Consider the following 21,029-nt stretch of genomic DNA (forward strand, 5'->3'; position numbering starts at 1 on the left):
GGGGTGAGAGGTCGTTTGGCATAGCACTTTGCAAAGGTTGACAAATGTTGAGAGAAACTATTGCATGACCAATATTATATTATATTGTCACATCTAAAATTTTTAAATAATATGACACGACATACAATAATTAAATGCAACAAAACAAAATAAAGAAACCCGAATTGATTAACCTTTAGTTTGATGAATATAAACCCGATGTCACCCAATGGTGCATTAATCACCATGGATTATATATGGATGGTTCAGGGCAATATGAGGCTGGAGATCTAGAGAGCTCAACTCAAGGACTGGTTTCAGTGCAAATAATTATCAGGTAATTTTGTTTTGTTAGTGTCCATTTGGTTTAACGTTTGGTAAAATCACAATTCGACTTTTCAAATCTCCTTTGTCACTTGAAAACATGATTTATTTTTTTCACATTTTCAAACGCAACCTTAAACAGGATAGCTTTTGCAATTTTGTTTAAAATGATATTTTCGGTCTGCGAAATTGCACGAGTAATTAACTAAACTGGTTTATCAAATATTTGACACAAACTGGAATTCTCAAACTGTTATGCTATTGGGAACCCCTCTGCAGGTAACCCCAGGTCCTGAGCTCGGAATGAGCAGCTCATATGGTGAAATCCCTGCCCCACATCTGTTCCTAAGGTTTATGTCAGAGTTTCTCTTCTCAATCTCCTTTTCAATTTTTCTTATCTCCATTGAAAATCTGTAAAACGCCTCGATGATCTCGGCTTCTCCCAACCAGGTTGACAGATCTGTTCTCACTCCCAGATATTCTTCGTCAGGTGAGTGTGATGAAATTATATCAATCACTGCCATATACTTCGTTGTTTCACTCCAACTTGGCAATGATGATAAGAAGAATCCCTCTGGATCCTTGACAAAACTTGCATACTCAGGATCATTTTCCTTCGGTATTAGCCGCCGCATGATTGGCGGCCGTGTCGGGACATAACCGCCATAGGGGTACTGCCCAAAGTTCAATGCCGCGTGCTGAGCCGATGCAAGCCAGATTATGGTGGTGAGAATGGAGGTAAGATCATCGGGGGTCGAGAGGTTTGGCCACCAGCTAGCATGTCGGAGATCCGCATGCCCCACGTTGATCGACTCGTTGTACCAAACCTGTATTAGAATATATCAGAATTTAAAGTAAATGATTAAATTCATTCATTCTTGCAAGTTTAAGCTTTTGAGATATGTGATAATTTAACATGCCTGGAGCTCGGTATCCGAACATACTGCACTTGCATCTTGGTAGTAGTAGTTCACATAGCTCCGAACCATCGTTTGAATAGCAGACCATATGAGGAGCCCATCTGTTGCATAAGGATAATCTTCAATGAGTAGTCTTAAGCCATGGGGTTGAGTTCTGTCTGGTATACCCACTCCTCTGCATTAGATGAAAGCATATAGAGTCAAAATTCTTTTGAAAAAACAACTTCAAATTCAAAGGAGTTTTTTTAAACCTTCTAATGAGATCTGCAGGAAGGCTCTGCAGGTCGAAGCGCCACCAGTCCCTGTAGGCGGCACAACTAATCTGCATGCAGTATTTGCCGGGCGTGAAGTTAGTCTCGATGATCCCTCCGGCATTGATGAGAGTTTCACGGGCCATTGCATTTATCTTCAACGTGTATCGCATGTGAGGATCCAGAAGTTTGAATATGGGATGCATTACACTCAGCTGACGGTGAGCAGCTATTATAAATGGTTCCATGCACGCATGGGTGCCCAACCTGTGTAATCATTCAAGTTCCCAATTATTAAACCTGGGTCTTGGTTTAAATCTTGGGCAAAAGAGCCATATTTTGATTCATTTTTCTCATATATACAAATACAGGAGGCGTTTTTAGCGTATTGTTAAATCATTACTTATTTCAAATGCTTGAGCTGATAGTTAGGAAATGATAAATTTAATGAGGAACTTCACTTAATCCTTATGGACTTTCATTGCTTTTGCAATTTCTCTCAAAGTTTAAAACCTTTTAATTTAGTATATCGAACTTTTAAAAAACTGCTATTTCACTCCTCAATCCGGTTAGGATTAGTGGATAAATTAGATGGTCAAAAAGTGAAATGACCATGATACCTTAGTAAACTTTATGAAATTATAAAATTACCCTTCCCTTAAATTACAATGTAAAAAAAAAAAAAAAAAAAAAAAAAAAAAAACTAGGAAAAATATAGGGGTATTTTTGAAATTTTCACCCTCTATTAGGATTTAACAGAAAATTTTAATAAATGTGTAAGATATACTAAATTGAGAGTTTAAACTTTGTGAGAGAGATTGCAAAAGCAAAAAGTTCAAGGAGGTTATGTTAAAATTTGTTATAAATTTAATTAATATTCTAACACATACCAGTGATGTACAAGCTGATGAACACCAGAGTCGTTGGAGCAAACATGGGCTTTACCGAGCTGCCAAAGCCAATTTGTGGTGGCGTCGACAGGGGGGACAAGGACTTGCTTTGAAGGAGAATTTGGATCCATGGGTGGAAGACTGAGCTCGATTGCAATGGGCTTCAAAGTTCCTAATGAGGTCAGGAAGAAGATTGTGCGAGTTGCATAGGCTTTCCGATCTTCAAGATTGTTTATTTGGTTGAGAAATGGGAGGTACATGTCATGATAGTCCAGTATGAACAGCTTATTCTTCTCTATTGCCTGAAAAAAAAAATATGAATATAAAGTTTCTCTTCTTCTTATGCTTTGTTTGTTTTGACAGAAAACGGAAAAAAGTTTTCCACATTTTCAACGTTTTCGGTTAACCAGAAAAACCTCGTTTAAGATGAGTAAAATAGTTTTCCTCTTTAATTATGTAAATATAAACCATTTTTGAAGTTTGCGCTTCTCTCAATTCATTATTCACCACCGGAGCTTGCCAGCCATTGTCCACGGTCGTACGAAAAACGTTTTCAACTGATTTCACCGAAAGAAAAACATTTTACATCGAAACAAACAGAGTAATACTCCATTGTCATTACCTTTTGTACGGACATCCCATTTAGGTGGCCTTCAATATGTTCTTCTCTGAGTGCTGATTCTTGAGCACCATAGATGGAGGGATCCAATTTGCTTATAGGTGGAAATACCTATTGAAAGAAAAAACGAACATTCCCAGCATGTTAGATTTGTATGTATTCGTCGTTCGCTTTTGCTCGTGGACATTAAGAGATTAATTACCTTAAGCTTTTCTATGCTTAATGGGTTTATCCCTGCAAGCGCTTGACGGCTAAATTCATCATCCCGTAACCAGCAAGATGTATCCCCTGAAACCAGACCAAGTTTACAACTATCAATTATAGCGAGAGCCGTAAATGACCAAAGCTACTCGTTCGGGCTCGGTTCGAGCACGACACGGTTATCAATGAAAAGGATGCTTACTGGAGATGATGTGAGGAGGGTCAAACTTGAAGAATTCCTCCACAGAGTCTTGCAGTCTGCTTAAGATATTTTGAAATGAACGTTTCTTCTGGTCACCTCCATCTTGACTCCTCCCCTTGTAGATGCTGTTGAGGTCTGAAAAGTCTTTCAAATGATCACTGTCAGTGACAGTCAGGGAGGGAATTATATTCCGGAGTATTCCCTTCAGCTTCCCTAGATTGAAAGCATCTCTCTTGCTCTTCTCCAGAGCTTCGTCTCTTGGCACGTATATTTCCGTGGAGGCATGCGGCCGTGACTCTGCATTTATGTCTGTCCGTGCCATTCATGAAACATGAACTTTATTATTTATCTTCTTCTTCTTCTTCTTCTTCCATATTTTAACAATGACCCAATTGCTTTTTCTGAATCTTTATGGCTCATTTGGGTTTGCAGGAAGAAATTGTAAAAGATGCTATATATATACATCGATATCCAGCAATTTTTTACCCAAATTGCAAGTGTGTTGTAAGAATTCAAGTTTACCAATTGAGCAACACTGAAGTGACGTGACGTGTTTTAAGTGAATAACTTCTTAGGTCAGCCACTTAAAATAAACAAATAATAAAAAAAAAAAGTCACTTAAAACACGTCACTTTAACTAGTATGACACGTGCATATTTTTTAATAAAGCCATTTAAATCAGACTCACCTATGGATGTAGGAGGCCGTCCAGTACGGCAGCATCTTGGATGAGGGTTGTTTTTGCCTCCGAGAGTTGGCCTCACGTGTTCGATTCCCTTATCTGGATCGCCTAAGTCATTGTAGACGTCGTAGTCATATACCCTATCAAATGGTATCTTGAGTCCTTTTCCATCACCTCTGAGTTCTCTCAATTCCTCCTCTCTTAGCTCCTTGAGCCCTACAGGAGTTTCCTGGGGTAAATATGCCTGCCACATCCCAATCACATGCTAGAGTTATAGTCGGACAAGTTTCAATTCATTGCCATTATATATGAGAACCCATATATTATAGATGAAGCTTTCCTCTAAATTGGATTGAAGAAAACTGACATCTATTCTTAGAACGTGTGATTTTCACGTGCTTTTTTAATAGAATTAACATGACATGTGACATCTTTCCTTAATTAGATTACCTTATTGGAAAAGAAGATTCTTTTATTTGCATTAACCTTCTCTGCCTGAACCCAAGAGTTGCATACAAATTGAACAACCCCCTCAATGTTGATGCTTTCCAAAAAGAATTCCTTTTGATATTTGTTAACCACTGTGATGGCTCCAGGTACTCCAAAATCTGAATCCACCATAAACTCAACTTTGTAAGTGCTCCTCTCATCACCAGTGGCTAGCTTCTTATTGGACCAATATTCCAGTATAGCTTCCTTGCTCATCTTTGGTTCCATCCTTCCTTCATATCAATACGATCCAAAATAATTAGAAAATCAAATTATAATGAAATGATTCAAGAATTGGAATAACAATATATGATCCAATATATGCAGCAGGACCTAAACTGACATAAAATTTGATGAGAAACCTTGCTCCTTAATTTCTTCATTCACAAAAATTTAAGAATTGACACCACAACCCATTATTTATATATATGGTATATATACATATATATCCAGTATGTGATGTTCTACAGGCTTAGATTGTGATATTATAGATTGGATTATAAAAATGTATATATATACATATATATCCGTCCCTATATGAACATATATTAATTCATAAATTGGTTGTGAAGCAAGTTAAGAAGACTTATCAAGGTTCTGCACTTAAGGTGTCTAAATTGGTAGCAATTCAGACACTTCCTTAAAGAAGGGTCGGACACTTGTTTCGAGTAGTCTCAATAGGTGAGTCTCATAAATTGGTTGTGAAGTAGGTTAATTAAGAAGACATCGTATCAAGGTGTTCTGCACATAAGGTGTTCGAATTGCTACCAATTCGGATAGCTCCATAAAGAAGGGTTGGACACTTATTTTGGGTAGCCTCAACAGGTGTGTCTCATAATCCTACGACTCTTTATAGGATTACAATTTAATTAAGTCCATAAAACAGGTAAATCTCACGACCCTCTTTTAACGTACAAGCTTTACGTGGCTTTACTACAATACAAGTATGTGGTGGCGGGTCAGCTTTTGTCAGAGTACGTGGAACCACTTTAACACCTAACACAAATTTAAGATTGTCAGACCTCATAAATAAACTGTCAATGAATATACCCCACTGAAAAAAACAAAAGCAAAAGATTTCTTACTTGGATCAATTTCAGTGCTAACAAGCTGAAGAACAACAGCACCCTTCTGGGAAGGATTAACCAAAGCATCAAACAAAGGAGGCATCATTTCCATAATATTTTCCACCTCACTATCCCTCAAAGTCACTAGAGCTGTTATATATGCTCAATGCCTCAAGCTTCTCATGAGCAACAACAGCTTCCACCCGCTCGTTTACACTGATCAGAGCCGCTGCCGGTGCTCCAACCACCGCCTGCGGCCGCTCCCTCAGTTGCATTATTTTCTTATGAGTAGGGAACCCAGTGTGGTGGCTAAGGGGAACAGTTCTTGAAAAGGGTCGTAAATAAAACTGGTCCACCATAAACACACCCAAGATTTTCCCAGTGATCATCATTATTGTAATAATACGTGTTTTTTTTTTTTTTTTTTTACTCTCTTGCAGTGCCGATTTCTTCTTAATCAGCTAAGCATTTTATAGAAAGAGAAGATAACTAATTTTGCCGTCCTAAATTATCAATTGTGAAAAACGTGCCTCGGAGTACAATAATGTTTCAAAGGTTTGGTAATTAAATCTACCGGCCCCATGAAAAACGTGAACTTAATTTCCTTTTCACTTTGAAAAAAAAAAAAAGTTAAAACCTTAATTAAATATCATAAACAGGCTACCCCCCCCCCCCCCCCCCCCCCTTCTTTTTCCATCTCTTCTTTCCTCCTTTGCTTAGATTCAATGTCTAGATTCTCTACTGACATGTCATGTTTTGTGCACTGTCATCTCACCGGATTTGATGGGGTCTCTAGATCTTTTTTTTTTTTTTTTTTTTTTCAGAATCAGATTTGGCCTTCTCCATCAATGTCCATCCATGCTACCACTCACTGGCCACCCCTTCTTCCAGCTGCCAACCTTCATGCATCATTCTGCCGGCCACGAGCTGGCGTGTCAGCGACATCGTTACTAGGAATGGGGTATTTTTACTTTTTATTTTATTTTGACACTCCACGCTACCACTCACTGGCCACCCCTTCTTCTAGCTGCCAACCTTCATGCATCATTCTGCTGGCCACGAGCTGGCGTGTCAGCGACATAGTTACTAGGAATGGGGTGTTTTTACTTTTTATTTTATTTTATCTTGTATTTTCATTTTTGCTTCTGAATAAGACAAATTTGTTGTTTGCTCTGCTAGCACTAGTAGGTCTTGAATTTGTTGTTTTCTTAGGTTTTGCCTAAGAATAACTGAATGGTTTCCAATAGGTCTTTTGTTTTCTTTCTGGTTCTTTTTAGGGATCAAACTATTAACTGGTGATGGAGGAGTTATCAAGTTAATAAAAGAATTATCATTGATAAAAGAGACAGTGACAAGAGACATGATTCATCGGTTTATGCTGCAAATCTATATACGGATTGTATTGTGATGATAATATTTCTAAGGTGTTTTTTTGTAATAGCCCTAGGCTATTGGGCTTGAAGAATGAGTTATGATTTTTTCAAGTAGTTAATGATCCTAGTAGGCCACGAGTTTTAGGTATGTGGTAGTCAAAAAATTTATATTTATTGAGGATTAATTATAAAGTTTTATGACTACATCATGATAGGCTCATGCCAAGACACAAAAGTGCTAAAATGTAAGCATTGCATGCCTAAAAATTCATTTGATTGACACCTAAAGTTACAGCTGTTACTCTACATGATTCCCTTGCGCTTTCTTGGTGGACACTTTGGTTCTAAGGTGTCATTCTCTAAAGAAATACTAGACACTTGTCTTGTGTGTAGCAGAAGTTGAGTGCATGTGGGACAAATGTCCCACATGTGGCAAGCTCTTAGGGGAGCAATTCCCCTCAATTCTCACAAGTGTGAGAACAAACTCTCATGCGTGAGAGAGAGAGAGAGAGAGAGAGAGAGAGAGAGTTTGTGTGAGGAAGCTGCCAGGAAAGAAAAGAAAGGAAAGAGAGAAGAAAGAAAAGAAAGAAGAGAAAGAAAGAGGAGGAAGAAGAAAGAAATAAATAAATAAAATAAAATGAGAACTCTCCAATGTAATATTTTTATATCTTTTATGGTAATTTAGTACAAAGCTAAATCCCTAAAATTAACGTGGGGTTTTCCTGTATAGTGGATTGTTATGCATTATTCAAGCTCTAGTTGTTAGATTAATGGATTAAAACTCCAATTATGGATTACTAATTGTGGATTATTAATGGATTACTAATTGTGGAAATATGGGCATAAACCCTAATTTTTGTAGTTGAAATTAAATTTGGGGCTTTTAGAGTATGAACACTAGGATTGCTATTTGGAGGGGTTAATTTTATTTAGAGTGTTAATTGACCATAAATTATTATGGGATCCATAGAAGTTGGTGCTTATTGAGTTTAGGTGCTAATATGTCATATAATTAGAGTGATTGTTGTAAATATTTCTAAGCTTTTGATATTGGGAGTAAGTTGGTGAATTAAATGGCTTAGGAAGAGAGCAATATTATGGCTAGATAGACTTTTTAAGCTGTTAATTGTAGTCGGATGATTTTAAAGTAATAAGAATATTATAACCTTGGCTATTAATTTTAGTGTAAAACAATTGATTGGAATAAGGCCTTAGTTGAGTTGATTATTAGAATTTTATAAGAGGCATATAAATCAAGCATGGTGGGGTTCGATGTCACTGTAATGTTTTTGGCTAAAAATAAATGAATTGATGACTAAGATACTTTTTACCTCCATTGTAGGAATTGTGAGTTGAATGCAGAATCAACACTAAAAAACCCCAACCGATTAAGGACATGCGATGCCAGGTAAAGGATACAACACCAAAAACTCCAACCGATTTGATTAAAAATCTTTTGAAAAATGTTGGGGATTTTATAAAGAATCCACTTACATGATTTTCAATTGCACTTCCTTTCATATTTTTAATGCAAAGTTTTATTCAATCATATGGCATGATTTAATGATTTTACATATTACAATGACCTCATTTTTATGAGTTATGCATGAATGCGATTATGAATGAAAGAAGCTCACAAAGTTTCTTAGTATGTTATACCATTATAAAAGAGCTTAAAAGATCATATGAATTGTTATATGTACATTATGTTATACCATTATAGAAGAGCTTAAAAGATCATATGAATTGTTACATGTGCATTCATGCTTATAAATGTTTAACCCTGAGGCACTGCTATAGTAACAATCGGTACCGGATCGTATGGGTAGCACGGCAAGCACACCGAAGGACGGTTACAAGAAGGTGTGTGTTACCGGCCGAGTGGCCTTCACCTAGGGAAAATTCTCAACCCGGTAGCTCTCCCCTATGACGACAGGATGAGCCTATAGGTCCTACGGGATAACCAAGCCAACATGTGCCGATCATGGTAAAATTGCAGCTATGGGTCAAAGGGTAAAACAATTATTTTGAAAGAAAAGTAAAAGGAAGTGCTTACTCATTTTATAACTTACTTGCCATTCTTGCGTAAATTGTTAATCATTTTACTAATTATTGTTGTGTATGATTGAGATTATGGCATAAAAATCTGCATAGCATGTTTTATAGCATCTTGGTGTTGTGGCTACTTACTGAGTTATCGAACTCACCCATTTTCCCTATACATCTTTTTCAGATTGCCCTATATATCGTAGTACTGAGGACAGGGGTATCAGTGGACCTCTTAGTTGTTAAAGACCCAATCATCTGGCCTAATGACAGGGACACTTTGGCTTATTGCTTTGTGGACTAGGAGGAGCTGCAGTAGAAGTGTCTGAGATTCCATTCTATAGAGTAGATCACTTGGGACAAGCATACACTGTGTAACTTTATTGCTTATGAGAGTATTGAATACTAGCACTCGGATGATGTTATGTTTCTGTGGTGATCTTATAATAGGAGAATTTTTTTTTTTTTTATTAAGAATACATTAATAACTTGGGGTGTTACATTGTATAATAGAGCATTTTGCTCCAAATTAATTTTATATCAATGAAAATAACTCGTTTGTTCAAAAAATAAAAAAGTAAAAATAAATATCATAACCTATCAATAATTCCTACATTTGTTATATTTACAAAGCCAAAATATCAAAATCCCAATACCCTCAAAGCTTTTGTCTACTGCTTCGGTGTGTTCAAACTTTGTAAAACAATGCTTTTACAAGTAAAAATATGAGTCCACGACTCATCAAGTAAACATTATTCTTAAAATATTATTATATTCTAACTAGAAGAATTATAATCATAAAAATAATTTGCATAAAATAATATTCTAAGTTCTTGCATGCGTTAAAATGTTGATATGCTTTTATCTCAATATGCTCTTTATTCTGTGATCATAACTAAGTTGACGCCACTCGCCAGCTTATATGTTGGGAGGTTCGTGGTACGTACGTAACGCCAAAGAAATTTAAAAGCTTTATAAAAATATTATTTTTTATACTAGGTAGGACCCCATCAAGGATGAATCTTCTTCACCCCAAAGAATTTCTACTCTACTATATACTATCTCAAATTTTTAAAATATTTTTTAATTTTTATTGAGTGACACGTGTCACTAGAATTGACGCTGATATAGCTATTGACGGATTCTGTCAACTTTTTTAGTGGTATGGACCAATTTGTGCAGTTTTTTTTTTTTTTTTTTTTTTTTTTTTTTTTTTGTGTGTTAACCTAGGGAGTGATTAATCACTTTGTAAAACTAAGGGAGCTATTTGTCAAAACCTCAAACCACAAAGACCGAAAATTCATTTATCCCTTTTATTTTTATTGTTTTGCAGCATTCGGCCAGTATCGGCCTGATTGTGTTTGGTTTGTTTTCAAGAAATCCTTTAAGATATATAACTCTGATTTGCTGAAAGATACCCTTTTTCCATAAGTCCTATTAAGTGCTTAGTTTATTTTGTCAATAATTTATTATATGGTTTGAAATCCTTTAAGATATCAATTTCAAGCTTCTTGGTTTAAGACAAACTCAAATTAGTCGGAGTGCTCTCCCTACAAAAATGCCATATTTTATCTTCCATATTACATTTTTGCTAAGAAATTGATAGGCTCATTGCAAGTAACCTATTCTTTTTCTTTGCAACAAGAAGAATCACTGTGAAATTCCCTAGATAAAGACTTTCTAACAACTCCGATCTAATCCACTCCTTATATTAGGTTCATAAAACTTCTTTGTCAACTTTTCTAGGAGAAAGATGCATGCCGTCATTGTCATACTTTCAGGTTTGTAGCGTTGCTATATCAAGTCCAACTCCGGATCACAAGTAACTTTTTAATAATTTCATCCAAACTTGTACTCAAATAATACATCTTAATGTCAAGCATGCCGTCATTGTCATACTTTCAGGTTTGTAGTGTTGCTATATCAAGTCCAACTCCGGATCTCAAGTAACTTTTAATAATTTCATCCAAACTTATACTCAAATAATACATCTTAATGTCGAGCAGTAATATTAGAAGGAGTCCCCAAGGGGTGGCTCAATCGGCTGTGAACCACGCCTCATGAAGTGGAGGTTACTAGTTCAAATTCCTCCTCCCCCTTCCCTTGTGTGGATATGTCAAAAAAAAAAAAAAAATAGTAGTAGTAGAAGGAAGACCTTTTTTTTTTTTTTTTTTTTTGAAATGTTAAGTGGATATATATTATTTTGTTAAAAAAATATTTCCTTTTTTTTTTTTTTTTGTCCCTCCAAAATTAATGTAGCTTTTAAAATAAATATTAAATTTGTGATAGATGATCATTGAATTTTATCCAATGATAATTTTAAAGCCAGAAGTTGGGGTGATGGTCCCAGAATCTCAGCCCAAGAAGTTCTCTCAAAAAGATGTGAAAATTTCATCCCAACCTCGGTCCTCGATCTCCTAAGCCAACCAGTCAAACACAGATCAAGTTATATGTAACCTTTGCTCAAATTAATCAACTTGAAGAACACCCGTTTCCTGTTTGGAGAGCAAGAAAGTGAAGGAAAATTAGAAAAAGTTGAGAGAGAGAGAGAAAGAGTTAGAGAGCGTACTTTAAGGACTTATAGGAGCGGCGGAAGAACATGGAGGAGAGGCGGTGGCTCTTTGCTGATTGAATGGGGAAAGGGGGTTTGATCTTGTGCTTTCGTTCTTATGGTATTTAGTGTAATATGCTGATGTGTCTTTTGTTTATTGGAGGGCACAAGTACCTGGTTTATGCCAAGTCCTTATAAAAATTGTTCTCTTATTGAATTTGTAGAACCCACCTATGAGTTTTACAAATTTAATGATAGATTTATGTATGTTTTTCATTTAAGAGAGACAAAAGATATGTAAAATTAACATTTCTCTTTCATTCAATGCACGTCTATCATTTAACTTTCCGTTATTTGCATGAAGTTAACGAGGAGATATGCTCATAATTAATCTCGCTATCTTCCTTCCCAAACACATATTAAACGTGATCCAAAAGGGTTAATTAAACAAATGTTTCTTTAATCAATAACTACTTTTCATTCACTATATCTAGATGGAGGGTTGCTTTTATACGGTCATGGCAGAAAACATGGGTTTTTTGCCCACCAATCACCATATGATACATCAGCAATTTAAGAAAAATATAAAAAACATATATGCTAGCAGAACACAGGATTAATCCTCCCACATTTAAGCCGTCTACACCTGCCGCTGCCGTCCGCCTCTCTCTCTCCATCAGCCCCTTGGCGGGGTGGTGCGCGGCCACCCCCAGCCCATGGGGTGGCCGGCGAGCCACCCTAGAATTGTTGGGGGTGGCCAGTGAGCCACCCCATGGCCTAGGGGTGACTCGCGGGCCACCCATGGGCTGGGGGTGGCCGCGCGCCACCCCCACGGGGCCAACGGAGAGAGACACGGAGGCAGTGGGCGGCAACAGTTTCGAGAGGTGGCGGCAGGAGACTGAAATGGCTGTGTGGAGGAATAATATGGTGTTTTATTTTCATTTTGATTTTTTGTTCTAAGCTGAGGTGTCAGCTTTTGAGTGGTGGGCAAAAAACCTTTGACCATATTGAAGTTAAGCTCATCTAGATTACTTGATTATCTTTGAGCTTTTCCTTATTTACGTGAAGAGAACAATTAAGGAAATTATGGTCATTATCAAACTCGGGCTAATTAATCTTCCTTTCCAAACACATGAAAATAATTACAATTACCTCTCAATCTCTATCGTCTCTGTTTCTCATTTGGATCAAGATCTCCTCAAATTTAGAAAATTTGAGATTCTCTTATTATTAAATCATAACCACGCTTTATACGTTTCACTTTTTTAAAAATAATAATAATAATAGTAATTTAAAAGTAATTTTGTAATTTCACAACGTTTACAGGAGTATAATGGTCATTTCACCATTTGGCAGTCAAATTTAACTTCAAACCCTAACCGGAGATACGATTTTGCAAAGTTTTTTAAATCCGATATACTAAATCAAGAGTTTTTGAACTTTAAGGAATATTGCAAAAATATAGATAGTTTAGGAGAGTTAAGTAAAATTTCTCCTATAAATTAAATGATTAAATTAATCAATAATTTTCTATAAACTTAATCTTTTGGAATATGCAAGGATTTAACATGGCCGACGTTGATGGCCTCAGCGTCAGACCAAACCATGGTTGGGTCTTTGGTTCACGTAGGTTCGAACCAACGTTTCAATAGCCGACCATATTAGGAGCCCGTCACTCGCATAAGGTTATAAATGGTTCCATGCAATCTACCACCACTGCTTCTTCCTTCTTTCTCGAGCTTCGGCCAATTACCAAGCTACTCTCTTAAGCATATTTTTTTTTTTCAAATGGATTCAAATTCATCGTTGGATTTGTGGTTTACATGTAGGTCCTACAAATTCAATAGGAGATTTAAAAAAAAAGATATGCTATAGTGCAATAAAAAAATTATTTTTTGCCTTAAAAGTCGTAGGTGGCAAGAGATAATGGGCCCATCAGTGGGTGGGACCACAACAACTACAGATGGAACCTGTGGCCTCGTCACCTAGGAATTTTATGAGCAAAAAATGGTCTTTTTATTGCACTATATATATATATGGAGATGGTTGAAAGATTGTTAGAAAAATGACGCTTAAGACTTTTTTTTTTTTTTTTTTTTTTTTTTCAAGTGTCTGATATAAGAAGTCATTTCAAACACACTATGTCAACCAGTGTGGCATGGGTGTCATAAATGAGTATGAAGAAGAGTAAAAGAAATATATTGAAATTCCCCCAAACAAACAGTAGAATCTCAAATCATCATCATACGTACATTTCAGCTGTGTTCAGAATCCTCTTACTTCCAACAAAGTTTACAACCAATTTCCATCTCAGAACACAACTCTCCCAACATGGTGTGAAGCACCTATGTCAGAAACTGACTCTAGTTAAGGCGACATGGAGAGAAAACCTCAAACTCAAATGGATAAGAAATAGTAAAAGGTGGGAGAGAAAAATAGAACATTGCAGTAAATACGAGGGATGGTTTTGTGGTCTGATTTTCCGAGGCAGAAACTAGTTTCGAACAATATCCTGAAGGCAATCATTAAAGCGAGAGATCTTAATCTTCTCTTTGCCAGAGTATATTGCCTCTGAAGCTCCACCATGCTCACCCTGGGCTGCCATCTCAATCAACATATAGAGCTTCTTGATAGGCATCTACAAAGAGAAATGAAACAAAAGGAGAGAAAAATGAGTATGAATGACAATGTCCATTCCTTTGCTACTCATTTCTTCTGTAACAATGTTCATTTATAATGCTTGTATCAAGATACATGTTAGGCATATTAGTGCAGGAGTAAATTTCAAATGGTTCACAGATCTAAAGCTAGAGCTCCTAGAAAGGACCAGAAACTAAAACAAATATTCAACACCCGGCCCCCAAAAACGCGAAGAAAAAAAAGGATTAAAAAGAACAAAATTCATGATACGTCCCCGGGAAACTATACAGTAATTGGTTTAAACGACCGGTTGGAGGATTGTTGGATTTTCCTGATTTTCATTGATTCTTTTCGGTGAAATAAAGGAAGAGTGAATGAGAAACATTTTTTTTAAAAAAAAAAAAAAAAGACCCGAGAAATATGTCAAAAGGGTGATGAAGTATAACTTACATCATTCAGGGCCACTGCAGCTGCATCGATGTCTTCATCAGCAAAAACATTCAGCTTTTCTAGCACCTGCGATGAGAAAAAGAGTAGATTAACATACATCCAAACTTTGAAGCTAAATGGTAGTATAATCCAGCAACAGAAAGCCAAATAAGAACACCACAACCACTATATATCCAAGACAAGAACAGAATTGCTTGAAAATAATTTACCTTCTTTGCATCATCTGTCTTCAATGTAGGAACATGGTAAGTGATAGAGAAAGCATCACAAATACCAATTGAATCTAAGATGCCAACTTCACTCGTTGTCCCTATAACCAGAAGTTTTTTTCCCTGACAACAAAAATCACAAGATGAACTAGTAATTATGACTTCAGCAAGGTCAGAAAACTACCATTAACCAAATCATAATTCACATAGTTACTAAAGAAAAAACCATGGCCCAAGATATCAGAAATTGTCACATATAAAGGTGTCTACGAATTCAGCCAGCCGCAAATGCTCTTTGCACAGCCAGTGATTGTGACATGAGTAATCATGGACAAAACAGCAGAACAACTTTCACCATAGTCTCACATACTAGTATTATGATTTAATGCATCTATTAGCTCCAGAAAAGTTGCTAGTTTCTTTTATAGGTAAGTACAACTCATTTATTCAAACATGGGATTGAACTATGGCCTAATCCTCCACTCTTTCATCAGATAGGAGGTGCTAGATCTTAGCTCTGTTCTCAAAAATTGCAACCTACTAATCTAGAAAGAATTCATATTTTTCTTCTTCCTTTATTCCTCCTTCATATATGTTGGGATCAAGACTTAGTAAAGTTGTATAGGTTATCTGTTGGATTTAGAAGTTCTAGATACATTTAGCTAGGCCTCCCTCAAGAAAAATGTCTGGCCATGCCACTGGGATATAGTTATTCTTCAGGAAATTCACCTGTTAATAGTATAGTAGGAAACAAATTTATAAGAACAGTTTCTAGGCAGTAAAGACAAATGAAAAAGAGAAACCTTTGGAGGAAGACGCTTGAGCAGGACCATTAGCGTCTGAGAAACTAGATTCGAAAAACGAGGCCCAATGGAAACATACTCTAGTAGCCTGCATAAATGTTTAAAGTACACCAGATCCCAAGAGACTTAGAATTATAAAACTTCATTAGATTCAAATCAGCAGGTTTTAGTACCTTTCAATGTCATCAAGAATGATGATGCTCAAAGGTGACTTGTATGCATCCTCAAATACCTATCAAAGAATACATTATAAATAAGGCTCAGGAATTTCTGGCCCCCATCATCAATGAAACTAAAACCTTTACAAAAAGATCGTAAGAACGATTCAAAATCGTAGTGTTCTCAAAACCTTGACAATTTGTGCACATTTAGCGCACTCAGGAAGACCAACCATCGCTTCTGCTGAGACCTAACCAAATGTAGAACACAAAGATTAGATAATATATGGAAGTGACAGTAGAAGAGGCCATGATTCCTGTAAAATAAAAAGATATAATATCAACAATATAGATCAGGTAACTTACTATCTTGACATAAGGAAAACCACTGTCAATGCCAACAGTAGATGCTATTGTACTCTTTCCACTGTCCAAAACGGTAAGATTTAAAAATCTGCCATTAACAAAGTCATTTGAACAGAAAAAAACCGTGCAATACCTTCCACTCTGACCTTCCAAAAGGCAAGTAAGAAGCGGACTTCCTTTACTCACTTTAACTTGCTCCACAAGTAGCATAGATCTTTGATAAATTTGCTTATTTCGATCACCACATTCCACCATGCCATTAAGTCTAGAAACCATGTTAGTAAATAAGATTTGGCTTGAATTTAAAATTATAAAATCTCAAAAGGAGATAACAATATGATGTGAGTTTAACTACATTGAAAGCTAAAACATTCCCAAATTGCTGAATCGTTATCTAGTTTAGTTGGAAGCTATACCTGCACCGGTCAAGGTCATCAGTGGAGGCTCCAAATGCAGGAATTATCTCTTGGACGGCATTCAAAAAATCATCCATAGTAACTTTAATACTCTCTTCATCCACTGGCTTGGTAAGATCATCCATACTTAGTTGTCTATTCAAAGCATAAGATACTGCACTTTTAACAACACCTTCGAGTTCAGCACCGCTATAATTTTTTGTACGACCAGCTGCACTCATAAAAATGAATAAATGAAGCAAGAGAATCAGACATAATATTTAAAGAATATTTTAGGAATAAGATCAGTACAAAAATGGAAAAAATCAGGCATAATATTTGAAGATATTTATTTAAGTCTTTCAAAGTTATTTCTATATTTGCTTCTTTGGAGCGACTAGGGTCATTCTCTTTGCTAATTGTTATTTTTTCTCTTCCTGAGTTCCCTTTTAAGTCTTCAATTCTTGATTTCTACTGCTATTGAAATCATCTGGTGCTTTCAACTATTCTAATATCCATTTAACCGCATAGATCTATAAAATTTTTCGTAAGTTTGAATATCCAAACCAGCCAAAAGAATTTTCTAGTGTAAATTAAGTCCTCAAACTAATCAAAACATGTCAGCTAATATGATTTAGAAATGGTAAAGTCTCCATTTAATGGTCACTTCAGCCACGCAATAGATGAATAAGTACATCTCACAAGCATATGTCACCAACACACATACCAAGCTTTTCAAGGTTCACATCAGGAGCAAGAAAAGAATTCTCCTTCATCTTGTTGGTGTGAATTTGAAGAATCTGTAGGCGACCATTTTCATCAGGAAGGCTTATCTCAATTTGAACCTCCAAGCGCCCTGGTCTATACATCAAGAATAAATAATAGAATAGATTATTGATTTTGTTATAAAACAAGAGTTACTTTGGCAATCTTGGCCACTATGACCTGTTTTTTCATGCCTTTTCATGAAATAAAATCCAAGTTTGCATGGGGAGAGAGAGAGAGAGAGAGTGAGAGACCTCAAAAGGGCTTCATCAAGCAAATCCTTTCTATTGGTCATTCCAATAAGCAAAACATTATTCAGAGACTCCACACCATCTATCTGGAAAGCAAGTCATCTCTTAGCGCTGATATTGGCAGAGAAAAACTTGTATTGATTTTGCAAGATTCAAGAAGCAAAGAAACCTCTTAACTAACCTTAGTAAGAAGCTGGTTTACAACACTATCGTGAACACCTGAACAATCTGAACGTGATCCTCTTGCCTACACATGGAGAACACGCATTATGCTCATTCCTTTGGTTAAAAAACTTGGATTACATAATTAGACAACCTTAAATCTCAATTGTGAGAACTTTTTCTTTTATAGATTAAACTATGCAGATCTCAGGCGGAAATCTATGTTGGTGTTGGAAATGTGTGCTTAAATAAAACTCAAAATATCATGTCCCTTTACATACCTTACAAATAGCATCAATTTCATCAAAAATTATTACATGCAAATCACTTTGGTCGCCTGAAAAGTAAAAGAACATGATTTATTAGTGATCGTCAAAAGACTAACACAGAAATACACTTGGTTGGTATATCTCCCTTACCCCGAGTTTTTTGATCTTTCTCAGCATCAGCAAAAAGATTCCTAACGTTCTCTTCACTCTGACCAACGTATTTGTTCAAAACTTCAGGTCCATTAACAATCTATTACAATTCACCAAAAAGAGGGGAAAATAAAAAAGATGGTCCATCAACTGCAAGCATAGATTTTCACCATCTTATGAAGCACAAAACACTACTAACTCATTTCTGTTATCGACATTATTCAGACATGTTGTGTTCTAACATCATATGCTCACATGCAAATTGAATATACCAAAATGGATAGTGACTATTGACATTTAAACCATGACGAAACCAGAAGTGCACAAGGTGGACATGCACTAGGTTGCACATTCAAAGGAAACATAACAGACATGTCTTGATGAGAATTTGTGAGCCAATCATGTGCTTGAGAAGCCTTTTCTACACACCAAATCACCAAAAACTTCAAAAAGGGAGGGGTTTGTCGTAGTTATAGCCTCAAACAGTATATAAAAAGTGAATATATATATATATATATATACATATAAACTATATCCAAACCTTCGGTTCCTTCCCATTCAACATTTTTCCAATCTGACGAGCCATAAGTGTTTTGCCAGTACCAGGAGGCCCAAAAAGCAGCATTCCCTTCACATGCTTAATCCCCAATCTGGAAGATCAAGAGATTTCCAAATAAGAGCATGTATTCAGATAAAACTGACTTGAATTAAAACAAAAATGAACTTTGAATAATATTACTTATTTGTCACATGGGGAGGGAAAACACGAGAAGCAAAGGCTCTTCGAAATATGTCTGTAAACTCTGCACTTAGGCCACCTATACCAAGTGATTGAAGATTAAACTTGTTTTGCCTGAAGATCTTGCTACCGGCTGCTTCACGCTGATTGACAATCTGCAAATTGAAGTACAAGTTATGAATTTAACGTTTGATATTAAATTGATCAAACTATAAATTCAAGGCAAGTGTCATAGGAATGTTCTGCATAAACGATTATCATGTTAAACTTATCAGTAGTTCAATATTATTAAAGCTAGCCAGGACAAGACAGCTAAGAGAAATAAAAGACAGAAATACAACCTTGATTCCACTATCACTTGATGTTTCAAAGACCAAGTATGTATCACTTGAAAACATCCCTCTTTCAGGGGCATTAGAGCTTTTTTGCCCCTCACCAGCAGCTTCATTGACACTGAAAATATAGTTATTTCCATGATACTCAAACGATACTTTTTGCCCTGTTGTCATGACCTGCATACAACAAGACCAATAATTGATATCACCCAAAAAGATTTACGCAAAAAATAACAAGCATGTTGTTTCTTGACTACCTATTTTTATATCAAGTTAATTAATACTAATTTTTTTAGCATTTGATCATTACACAACAATGCTGTAGAGCAAATTCTGATATATAGTACAAGTGAAACCCAGGTTCCTAAAAGTTCTATTTACAACAAATTCTCAATCAATTACAGCTTACCTGGTTGATAAATCTCTCTTTAAGTTGGTTAGCCAGAAGAACAGCATCAACCTACAAAAGGAAAAGATTAAAAAATAAAAATAAACTTTTTGAACCCAAAACCTTCCAAGGTAAACAGGGATTGCCACTCCATATACCTGCTCATTTTTATTCCCCTTTTTCAGAAACTCCAACTCAAGTGTAAGCAACGCCAGCTCGAAATTATCAGGCGGGATAAATCTAAAGCAATAACCACAACATAGTTAGGAACGGAAAATGCTCAATTGAAAGACAAACACAAATTGGTATTGAATAACCTGCTAACAGATAACGAATCGCTGGTGCAAACTTTAGCATGCCGACGCTGAATCGCATTTAGAGCAATATGGCCACTGCTTATGCTTTCATGAGCAGTATATCTCAGTTAAGGCCACTAAAAAAGACAACTCTTCACAAACCAATCGACAAGTCGCTCCAAATCCCATATTAATCAGATCAAAAAATGAATGAACGCATTCACATCCTCAATCAACACTACAATTCGCGGTAATTACTACACTTTTTATCGAATTAGGTTCTGAATAAAATGGCATTTATAATTAGAAGAGCAAATAGCATATGCAAAAACTTGATCAATACATAACTAACAAATTTATGAGTCAATTCATGGTTTTCTTAAACTATTAAAGCAATTTTCAATTACATGTAAGAAATGAGAAAAATAGACAAGAATTTCTAAAAGGATATGAAACAGAGAGAACGAAGGAATCGCCGATTGAAGCAAGGAAGAGCTTGGTGTCAGGGACAGCGAAGCCTTCGAGATCGTCATGCGAGCAGTAGGCAAGGTTGGTGAGTGCTAGGTCTGACGCCGGTGTGTTCGTCACGATCATGTTCGCCGAAGCTGCCATTTCTCAATCCACTCAGTGGTTGCTTAACAAACAAGTAACACTGTAAGCTTTAGATGGAGAGATTTGTTGATTTCGCGTTCTAAATCTCCATGAGCTTTAATAGCTGGCTTTACAAAGCCGTGCAGAACGGTTTGTAGGAAAGAATATCCATGATGGAGACATTCAAGTCAATGTCATCTCCAATCTTTCAATGACGTGCATGAAGAAAAGTGGTGTGAAAATCCGACCACTGTTGCAATTAGTACTCATGTCTTTGGACAAGATTGTCCTGACAAATTTCCTGCAATTTCTTCGCTTTCTTCTTTGAAACTTCCGAGTGATCATTGATATCACAAGCGCTCTCACATGCAAAGCAGCTTATTATTTTATTGGGTTTTGTTAAACTTAAAGCAGAAGGCAGAAATTATTGAAGGGAAACTTCTTTACGGATGCAGGATTCATAACTTT

The 21,029-nt window shown here is 36.2% G+C and overlaps 1 protein-coding gene and 1 pseudogene across 2 annotated transcripts; both read right to left on the reverse strand.

Annotated features, from left to right (window-relative positions):
* Window positions 1–325: 325 nt before the first annotated feature.
* On the reverse strand, window positions 326–6,016 carry LOC132172574 (linoleate 13S-lipoxygenase 3-1, chloroplastic-like; annotated as a pseudogene). Its single transcript, XR_015911888.1, has 10 exons — window positions 5,643–6,016; window positions 4,519–4,790; window positions 4,075–4,312; window positions 3,387–3,695; window positions 3,186–3,271; window positions 2,987–3,094; window positions 2,365–2,666; window positions 1,475–1,741; window positions 1,224–1,398; window positions 326–1,130 (listed from the first exon to the last, which is right to left on the reverse strand). The product of XR_015911888.1 is annotated as a linoleate 13S-lipoxygenase 3-1, chloroplastic-like (transcript).
* A 7,762-nt stretch (window positions 6,017–13,778) lies between these two features.
* Window positions 13,779–20,765, reverse strand: LOC132170867 (vesicle-fusing ATPase). Its single transcript, XM_059582004.2, has 21 exons — window positions 20,422–20,765; window positions 19,992–20,087; window positions 19,833–19,914; window positions 19,696–19,746; window positions 19,293–19,463; window positions 18,952–19,106; window positions 18,754–18,862; window positions 18,213–18,312; window positions 18,075–18,130; window positions 17,813–17,878; window positions 17,635–17,717; window positions 17,343–17,476; window positions 16,637–16,847; window positions 16,354–16,485; window positions 16,221–16,281; window positions 16,046–16,105; window positions 15,870–15,928; window positions 15,697–15,784; window positions 14,894–15,016; window positions 14,685–14,750; window positions 13,779–14,232 (listed from the first exon to the last, which is right to left on the reverse strand). The coding sequence occupies exons 1-21, from the start codon at window positions 20,580–20,582 to the stop codon at window positions 14,089–14,091; spliced, it is 2,208 nt and encodes a 735-aa protein (XP_059437987.2). The 5' UTR covers window positions 20,583–20,765; the 3' UTR covers window positions 13,779–14,088.
* Window positions 20,766–21,029: the final 264 nt, after the last annotated feature.

Source organism: Corylus avellana, chromosome 1 (genome assembly GCF_965113065.1).
Source record: "Corylus avellana chromosome 1, dhCorAvel1.hap1.2, whole genome shotgun sequence".
NCBI lineage: Eukaryota > Viridiplantae > Streptophyta > Magnoliopsida > Fagales > Betulaceae > Corylus > Corylus avellana.